This window comes from Mauremys mutica, chromosome 6 (genome assembly GCF_020497125.1).
Source record: "Mauremys mutica isolate MM-2020 ecotype Southern chromosome 6, ASM2049712v1, whole genome shotgun sequence".
NCBI classification, from domain to species: domain Eukaryota; kingdom Metazoa; phylum Chordata; order Testudines; family Geoemydidae; genus Mauremys; species Mauremys mutica.
This window is the reverse complement of record NC_059077.1, coordinates 15,830,305-15,855,575: the sequence shown is the minus strand read 5'-3', so window position 1 is coordinate 15,855,575 and position 25,271 is coordinate 15,830,305. Positions and strand designations below refer to the sequence as shown.

General features: G+C 45.5%; 1 protein-coding gene across 1 annotated transcript in view; it reads right to left on the bottom strand.

Moving 5' to 3' along the window:
* Positions 1 to 25,271, bottom strand: part of MAPK4 (mitogen-activated protein kinase 4) — a 138,796-nt gene that overhangs the window by 18,244 nt on the left and 95,281 nt on the right. The window contains exon 3 of the mRNA XM_045022229.1: positions 15,544 to 15,688. Within this exon, the coding sequence (XP_044878164.1) occupies positions 15,544 to 15,688 (145 nt within the window). The remainder of the gene's footprint in view (positions 1 to 15,543; positions 15,689 to 25,271) is intronic.

Here is a 25,271-nt window from a genome sequence, read left to right as displayed (position 1 = left end):
GAGCAAATAAAGGCCAGTTTCGGTGCTTGGAGATTGGTGCTTGGAGACTGTACTAAAATATTCTTTTTCTTGAAGCATGCACCGGCTGATATAAGAAAAGATCGACACAGTGAGAATTTCTATAAAGAAAATTTACTCACTCAGCCCCGGTCTACTCTAAAGAGTTAGGTTGACAAAAGGCAGCTTACATCAATCTAACTCTCTAAGTGTCTACACTAAAATGCAGTGATGTCACTCTAACACTACACTGACTTAATAACTCCACCTCCGCGAGAGGCATAGCGCTTAGGCCGATGTAGTTAGATCAACACAGCGTCAGTGTAAACCAGGAATTGGCAACCTTTGGCACACGGCCCGTCAGGGAAATCCGCTGGCGGGCCGGGATGGTTTGTTTACCTGCAGCGTCCGCAGGTTCAGACGATCACAGCTCCCTGGCTGCGGTTCACCGTTCCAGGCCAATGGGGGCTGCGGGAAGTGGCAGCCAGTACATCTCTCAGCCCGGGCTGCTTCCCGCAGCCCCCATTGGCCCGGAATGGTGAACCGCAGCCAGTGGGAGCTGTGATCGGCCAAACCTGCGAACGTTGCAAGTAAACAAACCATCCCGGCCCGCCAGTGGATTTCCCTGACGGGCCACGTGCCAAAGACTGACGATCCCTGGTGTAGACACTGCGTTGCTGACATTGACTGTTAAATTGGTGCAAGCACTCCTGGGGAGAATGCACCCCGCCGATACAAGGAGCATAGTGTGGAGATGCAAAAGCGATTTAATTACTGCGGTGGCTGTAAGTTGATGTAACTTAGGCCGACTTAATTTTGTACTATAGATTTGCCCTTAGACTACTCACCGCATAAAGTTAAAGACATGTGCAAAATGTTGCAGGATAAGGACCTAAATTAAATGGTTGCCATGCATCAATAGAACTGTCAGAGATACCTCTTTTAATATTGGTAAGTTTCTCCATTGCTTAAAATCCTGAGATTTAGCAAAAGATGTATTTTTCCAGATATTACTAAATTTCCATTCGGGGTGATTATCAATCAGTGGCAAGTAAATGGTGGAGGAGTTAGAATGGATCCAGAGTTCACTGTGTCATCAGCTCTTAATAGAGCAAGTCTGGGGCGAAGTCAATATTTTAACTGTTAATTCTATTTTTTATCGAATATTGAATTTGGATCAAGAGTTCCCATGATGGTTTTCACTTTCTTATGTGTACCGAGAAGCAGCACTGCATAAATACTGAGCTGTACTATCAGCCTTCTGTCTGCCTGAATCTCTGATTATAAACATCCCGTCACTAGTGCTAAGCCTATCCGCTAAGATCAGCTGCATGTCTATAGCTGATCAAGAGGGGACTTTTGTACCACAAAGTTCCTTGACGGTTGAATGATTTTTTTTTCAACCTGCTTTGCCAGTAAACAGTGGGCTGCAGAGCTACAGCAAGAGTAACGAGCACTTATCTGTGAAATATTTACAGGCCAGCAGTTCTGAGCATGCTGCTAGCGATGGCCAAGCAAGATAGAGCGATCCAGCCCAGAATGTGGCTACTGCAGGAGAGTTTGCTGGAATCTCATCAGTGTGGTTCTAAATTATTCACACTGCTATCAAAGTCAAACTCACATCTACCTGCATTATTATTTTAGTAGCTGAAATTACCTGCCTTTATTAACCAGGGATGCTAGACAGAGACATCATTTACAGGGGGCAATCACCTCTCAGAGAAAGAACATAAGGAACCCACGACAACAAACAACAGACACCATAATCGCCAGCTGAACTACCAAACTGCAGCCTCAGTGACAGAAACTAGGACTTGCAGTTCCAAAACAAACTGGCACCTTCCACTTCAGTCACAGGAGAAAGTCTATCAGTTACAGTAGCATCAGTGCTTACCCTGTGAGCAATCTAGAGGAAAACACAGGGTCAGATTCTGCTGTTACCCTGTGTAATTCCAGAGTAACTCCCACTCCCAGTCAGTGAAATCAGTGCAGATTTACAGCAGATTCTGGCCCACTGTCACAATCACTTAAACATGCCAGACAATCCATCTGGAAGAGGGCAATACACACTCAGTGCACATGGTGCCTGCCCCTTCTGTGGGTGCTTGGGGAAGGAGGGGACAGGGCCTGGCAGAATTATAATCCCTGGGTTTAGGGGAGAGCAGTGATTCTTCTGGACCTTCTTTGCAGGGGACGGGGCACACAGAGTGCGAAAGGGGCAGGGAGGAGGACCAGTGGGTAGATAGGACCATGCCTCCACCCCCAGGAACCAGCAGGTGCAGTGCAAATGGCATGCAGGTGGGAGGATACGCTGTGGCCTAGAAATGGGTATGGCAGTGGATGGGCTCCCTCTGTGTGCTGGGGAGTTCAAGGAGGTCTTTTTTCTCCCTAGTGTCTAATACCTCCCACGGCTCTCCCTGGAACAATGCATCATCATGTCCCCCCACCCCCAGCCCAGAGTTCTGCCTGCTGGCCTGATATCGCCCTTACCCAGCATGTGACAATGGGTTTAAATGGACATTCCAAAAGGCAGTGATTACATTAGTGCTGATGGTCATCATCCCCCCAGTACACACCATCAGTAGGGGCTCATATAAAGATATTTCAGATTTGGGGGTGAGAAGAGAAAGAAACCGCCTAATTTAAACAACAAGAGACCTATTCTTAGGCCCTCCTGCAGCGCTCTGCTACAGTGATGCTCCCCTAATTTCCATCCAGCGGCTAATGAATACTTTCTCCTATAGAAAAGCCACGTTTGGGACATTTAGAGATTTGCATAGTGACTCCAGGTGAAGCTAAAGGGGAATAACAGGAAACAAACGGTTTGTTGTTAGGCTAAATCCCTAAGTGGGATGCAAATTACAAGTCGTTACAAATCAAAAGGTCTTAATGGTTATTCTTATTTCACCGCAGATCTGGCCACTGATTGCTGAATGTGTTCAACATGAGGGAAAGGCATATATCCATCCACACAAAAACTGCTCACTGAAACCCAAAATAGCTAATGCTCTTAGGAAGACAGGTCTCTCTATCTGTTTATCCTGTATTTATACAACTGGTATGGCAGTTGTGAGTGCATTAATTTATGAAAGACAAGAGAGGAACTAAAGATACTATGTCAATATTGTTATCTAGAGTATTAGGAGTTGAACGTCATGCCATATCTCTTTGGAAAGCTGACTTCCCCTTAGACTTGCAAACAGGTCTAGGATTTGGAGTCAGGACTTCAGCCTCAGGATAATTAAACTTTTCAAACGGATCCCCGCACTATGTTAAAAATGAGAGAAATGTGTCACAGAAATCCCACATTGGCAGTGTTGTTGTAGCCATGTTGGTCCCAGGATATTAGAGAGACCAGGTGGGTGAGGTAATATATTTTATTGAACCAACTTCTGCTGGTGAGAAAGACAAGAGTGTTTCTTCAGGTGTGCGTAAGCTCAAAGCTTGTCTCTCTCACCAATGGACATATATCCTATAAAAGATATTACCTCACCCACCTTGTCTCTCTAATATCCTAGGACAAACAGAGCTATCACACTGCATACAACAGTGTGATATAAAAATCAGTCGATGTGACACCTATGAATTGTTTAGGCTAAGCATCCCGAAATTGTCCAAACCAGCATTAAAAGCCACCACAGAGCTATCTTATTCTCCCCAATAACTAAACTACCAAATTTAAATAGTTGGTTTGTTGCAAATTTCTATGACAGTGACTGACAGGTGAGCTGACTCCTAGCTTTAATTTTTATAAATATGCCAAAATCTAAGAACTTTGGTCCGCAAGGGGCCCATGGAAAACTGCAGGCATCCCTTTCCATACACCGTGCAGCTGGTCTCTTCTACAATGGGGCATTTCTCCTTCACTAGAGACCCTGGGACTAATCTGCTCCCATTGAAATCAATGGTAAAATTCCCATCGATTTAGCAGGATCTAGCTCTTTCTGTTACATGTATTTCAAACATCATAAAGCAGAAACTGATACATGCAATGTATCTTTGTGAACGCTAGGAGGAGTGCAGGGAAGGAGCTGAGAGGAGAAGAGAGGAGAACAGCAAGATTAAGGTTAGAATCCAAACGTTATGCAGCTTGTTTTGTTCTTCTATGCACACAGGGTTCTGGTCTTGTTTCCATTGACATCAGCAAGGCAGGAAGAACAATGCACAGAACACAAGCTTAAACAATTACTTCATTAAATAAACCACTTAGCCAAGGATGCATGTCATGATACATTACGTTAGGCATCGCAAGGTCTTTCCAAGTTCTTTTTCTTAATGTGCAAGCAAGTTTTTAGTCATGGAAGACATGCTGCGCTGTTAGTTTTGGGGTATGCAAACTGATATGTGGAGTGAGCTGTGCGAGCAGCAGGAGAATTTACTGTCTGCACTGGGCTCTGATTGGAAGAGGGCTTTGGTGTTGGGCTTAGGTTCCTAGGAGAAGGAATTGCCCTGAATGCTCTTTGAGCATCTCGTTTCAGGGCCGATGCACCTGTGTAAATAAAACAAGTTCTACTTGGCATATACCCAGAATCTTCTTCACTGATTTCTCCACCACTAGGAAGCCAACTTGCAAAGCCTGGGAAAGTCTGCTACGATGCTGGTGTGAGAATGGGGACACTGGTGACTGGAGAAGAGACAATACAATAATATGCTTTCAGTCAGAATTGTTATTATTTGTATTACATCAGCATCTAGGGACCCCAACTAAGATCGGGACCACACTGTGCTAAGTCCTGTACAGACAGAGGATAAAAGCTAACTCCTGCCCCGAAGAGTTCACAATATCAATAGATAAGAGAGACAAGGTGTTGGGGGGGAAGGGATAGAACGTACAAGCAGAAAGAGCACTGGGATGATTTGCAAACAGCATGCTAGGTCCTTGATTTTTCTTGTTGTTATTACTTTGTTTCTTTTTTTAAAAAAAATAGGAGGCGGGTATTAGGTGAAAAGAGACAAGGAATGTAGAGGGGCATTACATTGGGTGTTACAAGAAGAAGGGGAGCACAGGGGGCATGTGAACTGAGCCAGAAGTAAAGAGTGGGTGAACGGTGAGTGAATCAGCAGATGGCAAGGATGACCCTGAGCACCTGGGCAAGACCCACCAGCCAGACACCTGGGAAAGAATCCTCTGTAGTAACTCAGAGCCCTCCCCATCTAGTGCCCCATCTCCGGCCAATGGAGATATTTGCTACTAGCGTTCGCAGATGGACCACATGCCTGTGTAGGCAATCTCATCATACCAATCCCTCCATAAATCTACCAAGCTCAATCTTGAAGCCAGCTAGGTTTTTTGCCTCCACTGCTCCCCTTGGAAGGCTGTTCAGAACTTCACTCCTCTGATGAGAGATAAGGAGGCGTTAGTACCCTTATACAAGGCACTGGTGAGACCTCATTTGGAATACTGTGTGCAGTTCTGGTCTCCCATGTTTAAGAAGGATGAATTCAAACTGGAATAGGTACAGAGAAGGGCTGCTATGATGATCCAAGGAATGGAAAACCTGTCTTATGAAAGGAGACTCAAAGAGCTTGGCTTGCTTAGCCTAACCAAAAGAAGGCTGAGGGGAGATATGATTGTTCTCTATAAATATATCAGAGGGATAAATACCAGGGAGAGAGAGGAATTATTTAAGCTCAGTACCAATGTGGACACAAGAACAAATGGATATAAACTGGCCATCAGGAAGTTTAGACTTGAAATTAGAAGAAGGTTTCTAACCATTAGAGGAGTGAAGTTCTGGAACAGACTTCCAAGGGGAGCAGTGGGGGCAAAAGACATATCTGGCTTCAAGACTAAGCTTGATAAGTTTATGGAGGGGATGGTACGATGGGATAGCCTAATTTTGGCAATTAATTGATCTTTGGGCGGTAAATATGCCCAATGGCCTGTGATGGGATGTTAGATGGGGTGGGATCTGAGTTACTACAGAGAATTCTTTCCTGGCTGTTTGGCTGGTGAGTCTTGCCCACATTCTCAGGGTTTAGCTGATCACCATATCTGGGGTCGGGAAGGAATTTTCTTCCAGGGCAGATTGGCAAAACCCCTGAGGGTTTTTCACCTTCCTATGCAGTGTGGGGCCCGGGTCACTTGCTGGAGGATTCTCTGCACCTTGAAGTTTTCAAACCACAATTTGAGGACTTCAATAGCTCAGACATAGGTTAGGGGTTTGATACAGGAGTGGGTGGGTGAGATTCTGTGGCCTGCGTTGTGCAGGAGGTCAGACTAGACGATCATAATGGTCCCTTCTGACCTTAAAGTCTATGATGGTTAGAAACCTTTGCCTGATTTCAAGTCTAAACTTGTTTATGGCCAGTTTATATCCATTTTTTCTTGTGTCCACTTTGGTGCTTAATTTAAATAACTACTCTCCCTCCTGGGTATTTATCCCTCTGATATTTTTTTATAGCGAGCAATCACATCTCCCCTCAGCCTTCTTTTGGTCAGGCTAAACAAGTCTTTGAGTCTCCTCTCATAAAATAAGCTCTCCATTCCTCTGATCATCCCAGTAGTCCTTCTCTGCACCTGTTTCCATTTGAATTCATCTTTCTTAAACATGGGGGACCAGAATTGCACACAGTGTACCAGATGAGGTCTCACCAGTGCCTTGTATAATGGACTAACACTCCCCTCTCTCTATGGAAATACCTCACCTGATGCATTCTAGGATGGTATTAGCCTTTTTCTGAGCCACATCACACTGACAGCTCATAGTCATCCTGTGATCAATCAATACACCCAGGTCTTTCTCCTCTTGTCACTTCCAACTGATACATCCCCAGCATATAGCAAAAATTCTTGTTATTAGTTCATAAATACATGACCTAGAACTTTGCACTATTGAATTCCATCCCAGTTCTATTACTCCAGTTTACAAGATTGTCTAGATCTCCTTGTATGATATTCCGGTCCTCCTCCGTATTGGCAATACCTCCCTACCATGTTTCATCTACAAAAGTTATTAGCACACTCCCACTTTTTGTGCCAAAGTCAGTAATAAAAATGTTAAATAAGATTGGCCCCAAGACTGATCCCTGAGGAACTTCACCTTTCAGCATGACCTGTTGTAGTCTCCCCTTTAACCAGTTCCTTATTCACCTTGCAATTCTCATATTAATCTCAATCTTAACCAATAATTTCTCATGTAGAACTGTATCAAATATCTTACTGAAATCCAGGTGGATAAGATCTCCTGTATTTCCTTTGTCTAAAAAATCAGTTCTCTCTTCAAAAGAAGAGATCATCTGGCATGATCTACCTTTTGTAAAACCATGTTGTATTTTATCCCAATTACCGTTAACCTCTATTTCCTTAACTACTTTCTCTTTCAAAATTAGTTCCAAGACCTTGCATACAATTGAAGTCAAACTAACAGGCTGATCATTTCCCAGATCATCCCTGCCCCCCATTTCTTAAGAATAGGAACTATATTAGCAATTCTCTAGTCTTAGGGTACGACCCCCGAATTTACAGATTCATTAAAAACCCTTGCTATTGGGTTTGCAATTTTATGTGCCAGTTCCTTTAGCGGTCTAGGATGGAGATTATCCAGGCCCCCCGATTTAATCCCATTGATCTGTTTGACTTCCACCTCGGATGTGGTAATTTCTACCTCCATATCCTCATTGCCATTAGCCACTCTGCCACTACCCCTAAACTCTTCATTAGCCTCATTAAAAAGTAAGGCAATTATTAGTTTAGGTGTTGTGCCAGGCCTAGATTATCTTTAATCTCCACCCCATCCTCAGTGCTTAGCGATCCCACTTCTTGTTTTCTTCTTATTTATATGGCTATAAAACATTTTACTATTGGTTTTAATTCCCTTTGCAAGGTCCAACTCTGCTTGGTTTTTGGCAGTTCTCACTTTATCCTGGCACTTTCTGACTTCCAAGAGATAGCCTACAAGGAATGGAAAAAGGGAGGGATCAGCAAGGAAAGCTTTCTGCTTTCTCTTAATCACCTGTTTGAGATACTTTTTCACCCAGATTGGTATGCAACCCTTCCCTATGAATTTTTCCCCTTGCTCGGGATGCAGGCTTGAGCTAGCTTCTGCAACTTCGAGTTAAAGTAATTCCAAGCCTCCTCCACATTCAGACCCTTCAGTTCTTCAGTCTAGTCCACTTCCCTAACTAATTCTCTTAATTTTTTAGAGTTAGCTCTTTTGAAATCAAGGACCCTAGTTGCAGATCTGTTTTTGTTTATCCTTCCATTTAGTTTAAACTGAATTAGCTCATGATCATTTGAACCAAGGCTGTCTTCTACAACCAGTTCTGCAATGCGGCCCTTGCTATTATAAAGTGAATCCACAGACCATAACACACAGAAAAATTAAAAAGAGACAAAATACTCATGACATCGGAGATATCATGAAGCAGAGAAACAGGAGTGGAGTGGGAGGTGGCGATACTTTTTGCCACCTGATTATACAGTCACAGTACTTCCTCCTTTAATTTTTCACTCCCAATTTCATGTAGCTTTTACTTGTAAATTCATATATCTATATGAAGGACAGGTCCAACGGGCCAAATTCAGCCCTGGCATAAGTGGGTGCAGCTCTTTCGACTTCAATGGAATTGCACTCAATGATCCCAGCTCTGACTTTGGCCCTAGAATGCTGGAACATAAAGTATGCTGCATTGTTGGATCCTGCAATTCAATCACAGATTCCTCCTCTTGTTCACAGGAGGGAACCAATCTCACGTCCAAAAATATGTTTGTACCAGCAAAGCGATGAAACACATTCTGAACCCCACTGGAGCTTCGCTGGGTGGAGCAGCATGGCCTCATCTTGACCTAATACACTGCTCTGCTTTTTTAAATATCGAATTTACTGTAAGTTTGCTGTGCTGGGTTGGCTGAGAATGAGCTGAGAATGTGTCAATTTGTTTGCACCTCTGAGTCCAAACCATCCTTCTCACCAAAAATGGACTAAGCTATTGTTGTAAACAGCTAACCTCAGTGAGTGGATGGCTCGGGAGTTAGTGAAGGCCTTTAGAGCCTTTATCAGAAGGCTACCAGTTCAAATCCAGAAAAGGTCACTAGTGATAGGCGTTCAGTGGCTTCTGTGAAGCACACGCTGGTGGGTCTCAGTCCTATCTCTTAGGCCTGGGCTACACTAGCTGGGGGGGGAGGGGTTCGAACTAAGATACGCAACTTCAAACAGGGGGGTAGGCAAAGCGTGGAAAAGATGTTCCAAAAAGAGGGGCCCATTGTCTGATCATTACACAAAGACATGGAAAAGTTGAAGTAAAGTTACTGAATGCAATCGCAAGTGGCCAGGCAGAATTTTTTTTATTCATTAAATTGTACCACCACGTTCAGGGAGGCAGCGTGACCTAGTGGCCAGAGCAATCAGGCGACCTTGGTTCTATACCTGGTTGTGCCACTGGCCTGCTTGGAGTTCTACTGATGAAAAGCCCTGTGTCTGTATTACAGTGTAGAATGATTCATGATATGCTTTTGCATTTCAAGCATTTTCTCTTAAGGGGACTGGAGAGAACAGGATTCATGTTAGTTGCTTGGCTGTGAATTCTGTTCTCAAGATAAAAACAATAAATCTGATTCTGGTGGTATTACAGATTACCAAAGCTTCAATTTTCGGAGCTATTTTGGTATACTCAGTGCCCTTTGATGCATCTGTAGCCTTCTCATTTATTTTCATCCTCTGTCTCTCACTCCCCTCCCCCCATCTACTGTACAGACAGGCACAGAGGACAAAGGTCTAACAACAGACCCTAGTTTAAGAGCTGTTGTTTCCAATCATTGATCATCATCACTCATCTAAATTGCCTAAGCATTCCAGACAGTCTATTGAGCTAATGATATTGATTCGTGGTAAGCACCCAAATTAAACTATATCACTGAAGCATGTACAAGAACCAATTAACCCAGTAGAATGCAATTATAAAGAGGTTTACAATGGTCTCTGTGAGCAAAATCACGCAATTGTCTTTTATGGTCAGAGACAATTGCAGAACCATGCTATGTAAGCTCAGAGTGACAAGGTCAGGGACCATATAGGCACTGTGTTTGTGCAGCAGGGATGGAGCAGCTAACCTGAGCTGCTGTGCTGCCTGCGTACGCACACAACCCGACCTGCAAACAGCTGTAAACCAGACTGCCGGTCAAATCCCTGATTTAAAAACAGGCTTGTAAAGAGAGAGCCGGGAGAGATCCTCAGCTGTAGACAGAAACCTGCCCTTCTCTTTACACTGAGAGTTGTGTGTCCATGTAGAGAGGATCCTTCTCCTGAAGCGGTCCGTAAGTGCCGAGCACGAAGGCCTGGGTAGGTGGGATCTCTGTGCCATACCGTGGCTCTGTAATCAGGGAAGCAGAGAGAGACGCCATGTCCACAGCCACAGAAACATTTTTAGAGTGGCAGAAACTGAAGATCAGTAAGAGCTAGTGGTGTTAGGCTGCCTGGTCCCCACTGCTGTCAGAGCAGGAGTATTACCGATATGTGCACACACACTATGCTTGGTCAGGTTTAAGTGAGTCAGACAATTGGGTTTTCATCAATCCTCCCCCCGGGATGCTGTTGCACAGTATCATGTGTCTCAGACCTGGCCTGCACACAGCTTTTGTACCAGCATAACTATGTTGAGCAAGGGTGCAATTTTTTACTCGATATAGTAATACTGGTACAATCCTAGTAAAAATGTGCCTGAGATTGGTATAGTTTATGCCTCTTCCCATACAAGAATAGGTACACCAGTAAGCACACTTAGACTGATATAACTGTATCCATACTACAGGGGTTGTACTACATTAACTAGCCTCGTATAGTTAACATGGTACAACTTTTGTGTGTAGACACAGACACAGTCGGGAAAGTTTTCTTCTTACGTAGCCTAAATTTTAACTTTTTAAGATGTCATCCTATTACTACTAACTAGTAGAAAAGCCTTACAGGAGATGAAGCACAGACTAATGGTTAACCTACAAATCTGATAGGTTGTGTCTGTGTCTACCACCGATGTTGTACAGGTCACTACACACCTCTCTATGCTTCAGCTTCCCCTCCTGTAAAACGGGAAGAGTAATACTTACCTTACAGGGTGCTATTGGGCTTAATTCATTCATGTTTTGAAAATACTTTGAGATTCCCCTGATAGAAGGTGTATAGAGATGCTAAGTACAGTACTACTCTTAGGAAAAAACAAAACAAAGGGACAGGTGTTTTTTGCCATTTTAATTTTGATCTTCACCTGTAAAGTAAGTATATTAGCATTATGGGGTCTACTATGGAGTCATAAAATGGTGGAAATCAGAAAAACAAGGAGCCAAACACTGTTTTAAACTTTTGTCTAATCTGGTTTATGCCAAATCCTGCTGTCTTGGACTATAATCTGGTTTGGGTTCTAAAAAAGCAAACAAAGTAGGTTTCAGGTTTTGCGGACAGTATTTCTGAGGGTACGTCTACACAGGGGTTGGAGGGTACTTCCCAGCACAGGTAATCAGAGATGCGCTAGCTCTGCTTGAACTAGTGCCTAAATGGCGACACAGGGAGCGACTCGGGATAGCCACCCAAGGATGTACCCAGATGATCGGGAGGGTTACTCAGGCAACTATCCTTAGCTGTCACCTGTGCCACCATGGCCACACTGCTATCTAGAGAACTTACAGGGGGGAGAGAGAGAAAGAAACAGAGAGACACACACATACACAAAGACAAGGGCAATTTTAACAAACTCTTCTAAGCAATACTGAATGCTTAATTGTAGCCTTTACAAGAGAAATATGGAAGTTGAAAGCTTTGGTCCTTGGCTGAAATAAAATAAATGGGATGAAGAGATCCAGGGAGTGGCTGCAGACCAAGAGTTACATGGCTGCAGCACAATGCAGTGCACTGAAATATTTTTAAAGAAAGGGTTGTTCTACATTATTAATGGATCTGATGATTTATTTAGAAACATCTACGCTTGGCTGCTTATGAATGCATTAAACTCCTCCTGTCTTTCAAAATAATAATAGGCAGTGATAATGATAATAGAGAAGGAAGACTATTAAATACCCCAAGAAGGAAAATGAGTATTTTTGATCACTTCAGAGTATCCACTTCATTCTTGAAAAAATTACTGAATGTCCCAGCTTCATATATTGCTTAAGGGCCCAACCAGTATTTAGCAGGTGATATGGCCCCTGCTTCTTACAGTAACAGTTTAGCAAATACATTGGATAAAGATTTTCTTGAGAACATCAGGATACCTTCCAGGCTTTTACTGCTAAAATGTTGTACATTTCTATGTGGAGCTACAAAACAACGATCCTTTTTTATTATAGGAACATAGGAGTGGAAGGGACTTCCAGGGTCAACAAATCCAGTCATGTCATATGATCAAATCAAATGCACCTTTAGATTTCTAGTAACTACCCCTTCCATGCAGCGTTCAGCAGCCATTTTGTTCTCAGGTCTGGTTCTAGCCTGTATTAGCAGAGAAACATGCATATTGCACAGTAGCCACTGAAGTCAGTGGATACCAAGCCCTGCTCTGTGACAGGGGCATCGACCAAGACTTTCCATAGTGATTACTGTTTTTCGGTGCCTCTATCTGTGAGTGCCCAACTTAAATTACTTTAAAGGAGCTTGCTTAGGCTTAACGCTTTCTAAAAATCAGGCCTCCTTAAGGTGTGTCAAGGTAAGCACCCAAAATCTTTAGTCGCTTGTAAAAATCTTGGCCATTTCTAACCTTTTCTAAACCTGATCCACTTCCACAGAGACTAACCTCACACCTTATTCTTTGTTTTTTGTTTTCCTTAATGAACAAGAACTCATTTTAGAGCAGACATGCATGTTTTGAAGTTAGTGTATGGAAACAGAACTCTCGCTAGCATAAATACGGCAAATGCCAGAGTCTGAAAGGAAGCAAAACTCTATCCTGAACTTCTGATGTGCTCACTAGTAGCCTGTATTCTCTTATATGCAGCTTAGAACAATTTCAGACTTGTTTTCTGATCACACTTTTATTTTTTGCCCAGCTTCTCAGCAACTACACTCTCTTTTGCTATGTTTTGTTTCATTTTTTATTTCATGCTTCTTTCTCTATTACTTGCTGATATAACTTGTCAAACTCCCAAAACAGTTTGGGCCCAAGCTGTGAAAGGCAATCAAAATCATGTCTGCAAGATTTGGGGGCATGTTCATTCACAAGCCTCCATTGATACATGCCACGCAGGTGCCCTTTCAGTGCATTTCCAGAAGTGTGACCCCTGAGGAGTAGCGGTCACCTCCACAATGTGTAGCAAAAAACCAACATGAGGTCAATTTTTCATCTTGCCTTCCACTATAGTCAACACAGCCAGCCTATTTCTGAGCTCTCTTTCATAAGATGTTAATCAGAAGGTACCACCACTGAAGCTAATGGAGGTACAGCAATATGAATGCGAATCACACTTCATATCTGCTGAACACTAAAGTGGATTTTCTCAGTGACCAGTAGAACCCAATCCTGCAAAGGTGCATGCATGTGTTTACACAAGGGCAGTATTACCCTTTGACTTAAATGGAACTACTCACAGTGCAGAAGGTGCAGCAGGTGTATAAGTCTCTGCAGGACTGATCTAAGATATTTTATAAGAGACAGTTTTTAGATGTAGGGGTTTTTACAGCTGGCTTTCAAGAATATTGTAGAAACAATTATTGCAGGGTGACAGGATTCTGGCAGAAGAGCAGCAGGCACCAATCAGCATACAGCAAACGTCATGTCTTTTCCAAAGTGAAATGTTATTGGTGGAAATTTTGTAGCATACGTTAGGATGTTCTCTCTCACGGCAGAGGAAAAGATCTTTAAGATACTGACCACAATTCAAATCCACCACAGAGCATAGACCTCTTGGATAGGGCCATGTCATCTTATGCATCTGTACTAGAGTTGCCCAAAACTTTTCATAATTTTTTTTCCCACCAAACTAGAAATTTTTGCAAGAAATATCCATTTTTGCTGAAAACCCAAACCTAAAAAGTTTTCAGTTTTTAGTGTTTGATCAAAAATCTGAAAAATTCTGATAAATCTAAATCTATAGCTAGATACAAACCCATTACAAAATTGAAAACTTTCATTTTCATTTAATTGTTTTTGTGGAAAATAAAATCCATTTCCTGAGCAGCTCTAGTTTGTGCAGATCCTGAACAGTGAGACCCTGATCCTAAGTGCAGTTTCTATGCACTGCAGTAATAAAAATGTTTAATGATAATTACATGTTTTGTGGCCAGTTCAGTTCCCAGGGGATACAGATGTAACAAAAGCCACCATCACAAGCAGCAGAGTTGTAGGCAGGGTTACTAGGACTGAACGGAAATGAAGACAGTGAACTATCTTCTTACTCTTCGGGCCTATCTACAGTAGGGGAATTTGCACTAATACAGTTGCACCCGGGGCAACTCTAATGCTGCACCAGTGTAAAATAGGGCTTGGGCAAGTGCAACTTACTCTGGTCAGAGGCGTTACCTCTCAGGGCCGCCCAGAGGGAGGGGCAAAGGGGGCAATTTGCCCCGGGCCCCGGGCTCCGCAGGGGCCCCCAAGAGAACAGCTGAGGCTCCCGCCTCTGCCTCTCTCCTGGAGCCCTAGCACATCAAGCGCTGTCCTCAGACAGCGCCGCAGTGTGTCTCCGCCGGGGCCCCTGAGCCTCGCCCCGCTCAGAGCCGCGTGGGGAGGGGGCGGGGCTGCGAGCTCCGGGCTGAGCTCAGCACCCTCCGCTCGGCGTGGAGCTCCCAGCCCCGCCCCTCACCACGCGGCTCGGAGCGGGACGGAGCTCAGGCCCCGCCGGGGACACGCTGCAGCTGTTCCGGCAAGGCGCTGAGACTCCGGGTGAGGAGGGAGCCGGGGGTAAGAGGCTGGGGCCAGGGGGGTTGGCTAAGGGGAGTCCTGGGGACAGTCAGGGCACAGGGAGGGGGCAGAGGTTGGGGGAGCGGTCAGGGGGCAGGGAATGGGGGGGGTTGGATTGTGGGTGTTCTGGGGGGGGTGGATAGGGTCAGGGCCGCCCAGAGGGGGCGGGGCAAGAGCGCGCAGGAGCTTCTTCGCTCCCGGTCTTTGCCGGCGGGGGGTCCTTCCGCCCCGGAGCGGAAGGACCCCCCCAGTGGCGAGTTACCGCCGAAGCGGGACCCGCCGCCGACGTGCAGCACGGTCTTCGGCGGTAATTCGGCGGCGGGGGGGCCCTTCTGTTCCGGGACCCGCCGCCGAAGTGCCCCAAAGACCCGCGGTGGGGACACCCCCCGCCGAATACCGGACTGCACTTCGGCGGCGGGTCCCGCTTCCGTGGTAATTCGGCGGCGGGGGGCTCCCGCCGCGGGTCTTCGGGGCACTTCGGCGGCGGGTCCCGGAACGGAAGGGCCCCCCGCCGCCGAAGACCCCGGGCCCCCGGAATCCTCTGGGCGGCCCTGTTACCTCTAGCACGAGGTATTATAGGATACTCGCATTGCTGCTGCCTGTGCTGTTCCTGACTGCAAGTAGGCAGGGATTCAATTAAACAGCTAAACATTTGAAACAGCTTTAAACATTCACTTGAGGCGAAGAAGTGGGGAGGGGAGTAGCAAACAGGAATTAGAAACCTACCAGCAAACAACATCCTTCCCGTGAGCATTTCCGCCAGGATGCACCCTGCTGCCCACATGTCAATGGCTTTGGTGTAGGCGTTAGGTGAGAGGAGCAGGCGTGGAGATCGATACCATTTTGTTACTAGGCCTTCAGAAAGATAACCCTGAAAGATTAAAAATATACATATCTATATAAATAACTTTGGAAAACACACTTCATCCATTCCTGCCTTTTGCTGTCTAATCGCCGGGTGAAGGGATGAGTTTCGCGCTCGTAATTCCAGCTTGGAAAGATTTTGCTTTAACTCGTCCCAGTTACATCACAAAGAAGCAGGCAGCATTTTTTTTCTTTCAAAATGTCACGAAAAAGAGGAATGCTGAGTCAGACGATCAGTACTGTAGGAAACTGCAAGACTGACGTCCCCACTGAGCCTGACGGTGAGCGGTAAATTCAGTCAAACTGTACGAGTGTGTATATAAACACACATAGCCACACAGTGGTGATCTCCGGGTACAAAACTGCAGAGCCACACGGTTGCATTTGTCATGCACCTTTCACCACCTCCCCTGCACTCTGACCATAATCCCTCCCCACTGAAAATACCAGTGCCTTTGCAAGTTACTGATAGCTTGTTTTAATGATGGCTAGATGGCTGGAGAGCTGCATTTACTGCTACTGACTGCCTACTGATTGTACCCATGGCTAATTTAAATGAAAGCATCCTATTATTTTTCTTACCCTATTCTCCCTCCCTGCCTCCAGACTGTGTGCTCATTTCATCTTCTCTTTTAGACTGCAAACTCTTCAGGATAGGGACAGTCATTTACTATGGGCCAGCATTTTCAAAAGTGATCAGCACCTACACCTGGGGCCAGGCTGTCAGAACAGCCAGTACAGTGGTTGCTCTTGAAAATCAGGCCTGACACATTTGTACAGTGCCTAGCACAGTGGGCCCCGACCCCAATTCTGGATTATAAAACAATGTTTTCTTCTACCCCATACTGCTCCCATCAAAGGTGGAAATTCCGCCCCCACAGTGCACGAGTCTGAGATGCAGGACAAGCAATATAGACTCCTGGTCAAATGACAGGTTGATTGATAGATATCGCACAGGAGGTAGAGAGGGAAACGATCAACTCTCCGGCACTCACTTCTAACCCAGGACGATCCATCCTGGGGTTTTATACAGCTGCCCATCACCGTAGTGTCTGAGCACCTTCCACAGAACATCAGTAATGAAAGATAAGTGAACTTAAAATCGCAACATTATTTTGCATGCAAACGCTATTTTAGATACTTGTTAAAGGATTCAGAAATGTACTGTATTAAACCCAATTCAGCAAAGCACTTAAGCACATGCTTAAAGTTAAACATGTGCTTTATTGAATTGGAACTAGTTATAATTTTTCTGTGTCTCTGAAATCTGTACAGTGGACCTATTGTTTCTATGCAAAGCACCACAACACGAGAGTGGACTGACTGATGATGTGACGGACCAGGTCTAACATTTTACTATTGATCTGGTTTTGGGTGGGAAGCCCAAGGGTTAAAAGAACTTAACTGTTCTGGTTTTTGTTTTATGTTATTTTATTGTACAGGCATTTAGAAATATTCCCAAATTAAAAATCATCAGTAATTCACAGAAAGACACATTGTATATTTACTAAGCTCATTTGTTAGTGACTGTGTTTGTATACACACAGACATCAACACCTTAAAAGCGTAGGTGAAACTGCAGCCTAAATTATAATGCTGAAGGTGTTAAATAGCTGACACCGCATAATAACTAGCTGTGGAGGCAGAAACCCTGAAAGCTCCATGTGTGATCATGTATCTCACCTGAACTGGTACCTCAGAGAACATTAACTCTGATGAACTTGCAGGTTTTTTAAAAATACAATTCACTGTTGAATTTTGCATGCATTCATCGTTTTTATGCAGAGGCAATGGGCTTACACTTTATTCTGAAGTTTACACGAATGATTCGTCGGACCAGCACATGACAATCTGCTAATCACTCCTCAGTGTCGTTAATATCAAAATAAAGTCTTGCATGGGAAGGAGGCCCTGATTCTGCTCTCTACTTTAGGATCAATGGGCCAAATTTTGCTCCGAGTTTCACCAGGACAAATCTAATTTCACAGTTGTTATTGACCTGTGTAACTCCATAGACCTCAACGGAGTAACATCTGATTTACACCAGTGTAAGTGACATCAGCATCAGACACAGAGCAGCAACTGGTGTACAGTATCTGAGAACTGAATTTGGACCATTAAACCATGTGCTTTCTGGGCCTGGGTTTCCATTTGGTACTAATTTTAAGGAGATTGCCCTTTTATTATAATACTACTACTGTACTACTATTTCGCTCTTCAATAGCACCTTCCATGAAGAATTTCAGAACACTTTGCAAACATTCACAGATTCGAAGGCCAGAAGGGACCACTGTGATCATGCAGTCTGACCTCCTGGATAACAAAGGCCATAGAACTTCCCTGAAATAATTCCTAGAGCAGATTTTTTAGCAAAACATCCAGCCCTGAATAACCTAAACCTCAAAACACCCTTGTAAGACTGATATTATTGCAGCTTACAGATGTGGAAACTGAGATACAGGAAAGTTAGCACTTAACTTGACCAGGGCCATACAGGGAGACAGGCTTTCAGCTGGTAATAAAGTCCAGATTTATTTACACCCAGGCTAGTGCTTTAACTTCTAGGGTCAAGATTGTCAAACCTGGGTCTAAAATTTTCAAAACCACCTATGATTTAGGAGCTTATGTTCTATTTTCAAAAGTGACTGAGGCATGTAGGAGCTAGAGACATAGGCTTCGAAAATAGGGCTTAGGCTCCTAAGTCACTTATGCCTTTTAAAAACTTTTACCTGGGGGAACTATCATTCGGCTCCTAAATCTTTATTCAGGCACCAGAATAAGTAATGTGGGTTTAAAAAATGCTGAGCATACAGAAGTCCATTGAAGCCAATAGGGCTTGTCACATTATTAACAGTACCTAGCTGGAGCACAGTTCTTGATATTAAATAAAAGGTACTGCTTTGAGCAGGGGTGCCTCTATGTTTTTTGCTGCCCCAAGCACGGCAGTCAGGCAGCCTTCGGCGGCAGTTCTGCGGGAGGACTGCCGGTCACGTGGATATGGCGGCGGTTCTGCAGATGATCTACCGGTCCCGAGCCTTCGGCGTACCCGCCGCCAAATTGCCGCCGAAGTCGTGGGACCGGTGGACCTCCCACAGAAACACTGCCGAAGGCCCCCTGGCTGCTGCCCTCACGACGACCGGCAGGCCATCCCTCCCCAGCTTGCTACGCTGGTGCCTGGAGCCGCCCCTGGATTTGAGAATTGCCCCTCTTATCCTCCAATAGTATTTTCCAGGTTCCTTAATTTAGTCTCACCAAATTTAACCCTGGTGCACATCCACTCTGTTCTAGATTACAAGCTGATGGTTCATTTTGTAATAGCAACGCTGATACTAATTTCATAATTATTTATTGCTTTGTGGACAGAACCCAAGGCTAACGTGACCGTTACACTTTAATTCCAAGCTAAGGCATAGCTTTCCCAGACAGCCACTGTTGGCAGACATTACAGAAGGTTAGTGGTGCTCAGCCGGGAAGGACAAGAAGTTATGCAGCAGAACACCTAGGGAACTCAATTGTTACAAACGTGCTCTATAAACCAGTGATGTCTGTATAGATGTAAATAGTCCTTGGTAGGTGCCACTAGATGGTGCTCAAGAATACGAAGCATAGTTCCCAAGTTTGGTAGGATCCATATAAATTGTTTTTATTGTGCACTGCTAATAGCATCTCTCTTTAGGTGGCGTTCTTAACGTGATCAGGGCCTCACGGTAATAGTCATGGAATAACAATGAACCACAGAGATTGTCCCCGCCCCAGACAACTCAACATCTATGGAAGGATGGGTATTAGGGTTGCCAACTTTCTGATTGCAGAAAACCAAACACCCTTGGCCCGCGCCCTGCCCTGAGGCCCTGCCCCTTCTCACTCTGTCCCCCCTCCTCTGTCACTTGCTCTTCCCCACCCTCACTCATTTGCTCATTTTCACCAGGATGGGGTGCGGGGTAAGGGCTCCAGCTGGGGGTGTGGGCTCTGGGATGAGGGGTTTGGGATGCAGGAGGGAGCTCCGGGATGGGGCAGAGGGTTGGGGTCTGGTGGGAGGTTAAGGGCCCCATCTGGGGGTGTGGGCTCTGGGGTGGGGCCAGGGCTGAGGGGTTTGGGGTGCTGAATGGGGCTCTGGGCTGGGGCTAGGGGGTTTGGAGTGCAGGAGGGGGTGAGGGGCTGGGACAGGGGATTGGGGTGTGGGAGGGAATGAGGGGTGTGTGCTCTGGGTGGCGCTGACCTCAGGCAGCTCCTGGAAAGCAGCGACATGTCCCTCTGGCTCCTAGACGCAGGGGCAGCAATGGGAGCTCTGCATGCTGCGTTTCCCGGCCAACGGGCGCTGCGGAGCTGGTTCGGGGTGGCGCCTGCGCTGGGGGTATGGGCAGTGCGCAGAGCCCCCTGGCTGCCCTTGTGCCTAGGAGCCAGAGGGACATGCTGGCTGCTTCCTGGAGCCGCACGGAGCCGGGTGCTGCAGCCAACCAGACTTTTAGCGGCCCAGTCAGCTGTGCTGACCAGAGCTGCCAGGGTTCCTTTTCGACTGGGTGTTCCAGTCGAAAACCAGATGCCTGGCAACCCTAGGGAATACATCACCAGACAGTGATTTGTAGCCATTAAACTACCCATCATTCCCAGTGATAGACTGGACCTGCATCTCTCATGGCAGCACCCTAGATTCTGTGTTAGGTTCACCTGCTGCCCTTACCTTTAATATGGAAGTTCAGCATGTCCCAGAATGCAGTGCTCCATCTTCCTCTAAGCATCATTAAGGTTGAGCATTGCTTGCAGACTTCAGGCTGTAACTGCATATTAAATGATGACAGCCACAGGTTACCCTATGTGACACTGTGCGGCTGAATTTATTCCACAGGCCACATTTTGCCTGTCTCTTATCTAATTCCTTCAAAACAACATCTCTGGCAGAGGCTCAAGGAGACTCTGAAAGGAAAGCAGTGTGGAAGCGATTAACTGATGAAAGAGGAGACTGGGCTACAGGCTGCTTTGTCCTCTGAGGTCCCTGGGATGTAGGAGAGTCCCTCATTACCAGGCAAGGAAGCATTTCTAGTGACTGTTCAGAGGGATGCTGGGAAGAGCAAAAGCAGAAGCCACAAGAAGCAGCAGCTAATTATGAGACTGGAGTCTGGCAAAAAGTGCAGCAAAACAAACAACTCCATTAACCCAGGGGAAGATGGAAGTGGGTGAGCACAGAGAACCTGCATCAAATGAAGATATGGCGGGGGAATACCAACCACGTAAGAAGAACAGCAGCACCCTCTCTTCTCCTGAGGAACATAAGTACATAAGACGATTTAAGACAGGCTTTTTGTAGAGATAGGTGCTGACCCTTCACCCCCCAAACTTTTGGGAAAATCAGATGTGGATTCCAACTTCGCAGCTCTGTAACAGGTCACGTCAAAGCCCTAGGTGTGAACGCACCGAACTTTGGATCTGAACTGTCCCAGCCCCACGACCCCAGCCGGAGCGCGGCAAGCCCCACAGCCCCCCTCCCCTGGCCAGCAATCCAAAGAGCCGCCGAAGACTGGGAGCGCTGCCCGGTGAGTACAAGCCCCAGGAATCGGGCCCCGCACTTTCTAAAGCCAGCCCTGGTGCTCAGCACTCCTGAAAAGCAGGATCTTGGACTTTAGGCGTTGGTTATTTTTAATACTCCTTAGTGGAGCTAATTCTCTTGGTTCAGCCATCTGCTCTGTAGAAACGGGTCAGATTCTCTTAGGGTCCAATACAGACACAGAGTGTGACTCAGCGAAGTACCAGCAGGACAGAGCATGGGACGCCTGACCCTAGCCAAGTGAGAGCACTGAGTTACCCCTGCCTAGTCATATCCAAAAGGGAACATTGGAACTCAGTGCCCCATGATCGGAACAGTGATTATGTCACTCTCTCTTCAGACACACCCATTTGTTCTCCACGCCCTGCCCATTTTTTGTTCTGTGATCCTGCAAGTAAAGGAGCTGGCGAGCTGTGGCCCGGAGATCCCTTCCTAGTGTGGGGGACAATGCCTAGCATTTAACCATGGCTGCACCTGTGTGGAGCCTCCTCTAACAAGAGCCCTGCACCGCAGGCAACCTGCTGTGCACCAGGGTCTGAACAGCAGACCTACAGTACTAACCACATGGGCCTCTGCCACTTGAACTAAGTCCTCTCCCCGGCAGCTGTAGCAGCCTCAATAACCTCTTATGGGGACTGGTTACTAGAGGGGAGCAAAGAGCAGATAATACTTTTATGCACGTGCTTGTGAAGTGATACAAAGCTCCACTGAGGCTCATTAGAACCAATGTGATTCCCTGCAGCAGGTGCGACAGCGAGTTTGTGTGGCATGATCTTGGGTTGCTGTGGGCAGCATGGAAGCAAAGTGTGATCGCTAGGTTAAACGTGCACAGGAGATTGTCTTTGAGAAGCAAAAGAAAGAGACAATTTGCCACTTGTGCTTTTGGGCTGTATGCACCATTGTGTTAAGCCGGTGTGGGGTGGGAACCCATTTATTTGCGAGAAAGGTGAGCCTGGTGTCCAGTGGTGAGAGAAGGAGACTGGGAACGGGATCTCTTGGGTTCTTTGCCCAGCTCCTGTAAGGTATGCACAAACGGGAGTGCACAGTGACAGAAAAGAGAATGCATGGTGGTGGAACCTTTTGAACAACCTCCGCACTGCATTCCCCTGCAGTGGTAATCTGCAGACACTCCCTGTGCTTGCTGGCGGTTTGCTGAGGATGATGTATTGTTTTGGAGCCCTGTTTCTGCACAGACCCCTGAGTCTTTGCTCTGTGTTACAGGTGTGTGCTGTGTGTTTGTACTGACTGAAATAAAAAAGAATCCTATGTTTTCAGAAGACAGAATCTGCATTTTGACACGTGTTACACTCAGTCATTGATTCCTTTTGGGACTCTGAGCAAATCACTCAACCTTTCTGTGCCTCAACAACTCCTTCTGTAAAATGGGCCTGATACGTCCCTGCCTCACAGGAGTGTGGGGAGGCTTCATTTGTAAAGCACTTTGAGATCAGCAGATTAATCATACCATTAAGCTACCCAAAATCTAGGAAGAAAACGTGCGAGGTGACATGTTCTTGCAACATGCCAGGAAACACAGAGTTGTATTCAGAATGTGCAAAGCAATCCAAAACCTTAGAAAATCTATTTGTTCAGTATGTGTTTACTCCTTCAACAAAAAGATCTCTAGCTGGGCAAAGGTCACCAGCGGGGTGTGTCAGGGTCAGCAATTGAGAACACACTTGTTTAAATGTTTATTATTTAAATGTTTATTATTTGGTCAGCCAAGGAAAGAAAAGGTCAGCTGTATAAATACATGATACCTCCTAAAAAGCCAAGATAAGAACAATGTAGCCATTTAAATGGCTGAGCAAAGCATAACCACAGCTTTGTTCCTCTCCCTGTCTAGGCAAGGAACCAGTCACCTCCAATTGTGTGTTGTTCAACTGGTTCATTTACATTTGGGATTAGCCTTGGCGACACTATTTTTGTACATGTTAAGGGTGGTATTTATGTGTGTTCCTGTGTGAGGGCACTAATGGGGAAAAGGTACTGGGAGCGCTTCTCACACACTTACCCCAAGAGGAAGGTAGAAGAGGAATAATGGCTCCATAGTTAGATGCTAGCTCAGAACTTGGGAGACCCGGATTCAATTTCCTGTTCTGTTACAGGCTTCTTGTGTAACTCTGGGTAAGTGACCTAGTCTCTCTGTGCCTCAGTTCCTCAGCTGTAAAATGTGGATAATAGTATTTCCTTCCATCACCAGGGTGCTCTGAGGATAAATACATTAAAGACTGTGAGGTGCTCAGATACTGTAGCCATGTAAGTACCTTAGATGGCCATGAAGGACCTTAGATAGGCATTAGCTGGCACAGAACACTAGAGAGGAAGAGCCGATCGGTGCTACCCCTTGTTAAGCCTCCCACAAAATTGAGATTCCAACCCAGAGTCTTAGGATAGCTGAGAAAGAAATGAGCAGGAACTGTCAACTCTGAGGGCAGTACACTGTATCAGGGTGAATGGCACTGGAGTGGGAATCAGAAGACCTAGGTTCTATTCCTGTCCTAATCGCTAACTAATAGTGTGATCTTGGAGAAGTCACTTCATTTCACTTGTATATATCTCCATGTGTCCATCTTGGAAATAAGACACCTGAACAACAATGCTCATGAGGCATCGTGGCCCCACTATTTCAGTTTTCAATATTTTGCTGAAAACTTCCATTTGTGGGTATTTTGTGTTTCATCAGAATGTCTACATTTTCTGCAGCAAGCAGACACTTGTAGCAAAAAGTTTTATTGAGTCAAAACCCCACTTTTCCATCAAAAAAATTTTATCTGGAAAATTTTCAACCAACCCCACTAGCTCCCCATTGATGTGTGTGTCCAGTCTCCATTACTGTCAATGGGAGGTATGCTTGTTTATCAAGAGAAATACTAACACTGCCCTTAAAAATGATCATGAAATGGATTCAACTATTAAAAAGCCCAACACAGTATTGTCACTTATTAGGGTAACTCTGGATTATACGGTTTGTGATCAAGGGGCACATTATGATCCATTTTTTCTGCATAAAAGCAAGGACAGCTAAATACAACAAATGATAAGAGAGTTTATATTTTTCCTGTCTTCCCATAAATGCAGATTTTTGTTCTGATTTCTAAATGCATGAGTCAATACTTTAATCAACAGCATTTGCTATTAAAAGAATGCTGTAATTTCTCTCTCTCCCTAAGGTACAAATTAATTGAGACTGATTAGCCGAGCATTTGTTGCTGTATCAGATATAGCACACAAGCCCTGAAGTGTTATCAGATCAGACTATTGGTTTTCAGACACTGCTATTATTCACTTCAATGGAGACACTCTCCTTTATTGGAAGCTATACAAGAAAATCAACAAATGCTTGTTGAGTAACGTATGGAAATGGACAATTTGGGGCAATTTGTTTTTCTAGTTTCCAAATGCTCAGAAGTAATAAATATTATACACAAACCAAGTCAACAGAATAACAAATCCAATATTGATCGGGCCGATATTGATCCTTATATGTATAACAATTCAAGGAAAAACACAAATGGGAAAATAATAAAACAGCAGCACATATAACCATCTGCGCTTCTCTTGTATATACACCCATTGTCTCTTGCCTTCTGATTAGACTGTGCACTCTTCCAGGCAAGACTATCTTTTTGTTAGGTCTTAGTATATAGACTAGCACAATGGGGCCCTGGTCACCAGGGCCGGCGCTTCCATTAGGCAACCCTAGGCGGTCGCCTAGGGCGCCAGGATTCGGGGGGGTGGCATTTTGTGTGCTCCACATGGGGTACATGGGAGCTTCCGGTTCCACTCCCGTTGCACCGCCGAAGAAGGACCTTCTGCCGACGTGCCGCGGAAAACAGCGGCAGGCAATTGAACAGCTCAATGACTGCCACTGTCGCCTGCGGCATTTTGGCGGAGGGTCCTTCTTCGGCGGCGCGATGGGAGTGGAACCGGAAGCTCCCGTGCACCCCGTGGGGAGCGCACAAAATGCCCCCCCTCCCCCCAAATTCTGCCTAGGGCACCAGAAACCCTGGCGCCGCTCCTGCTGGTCTCTAATAAGGTCCCTTAG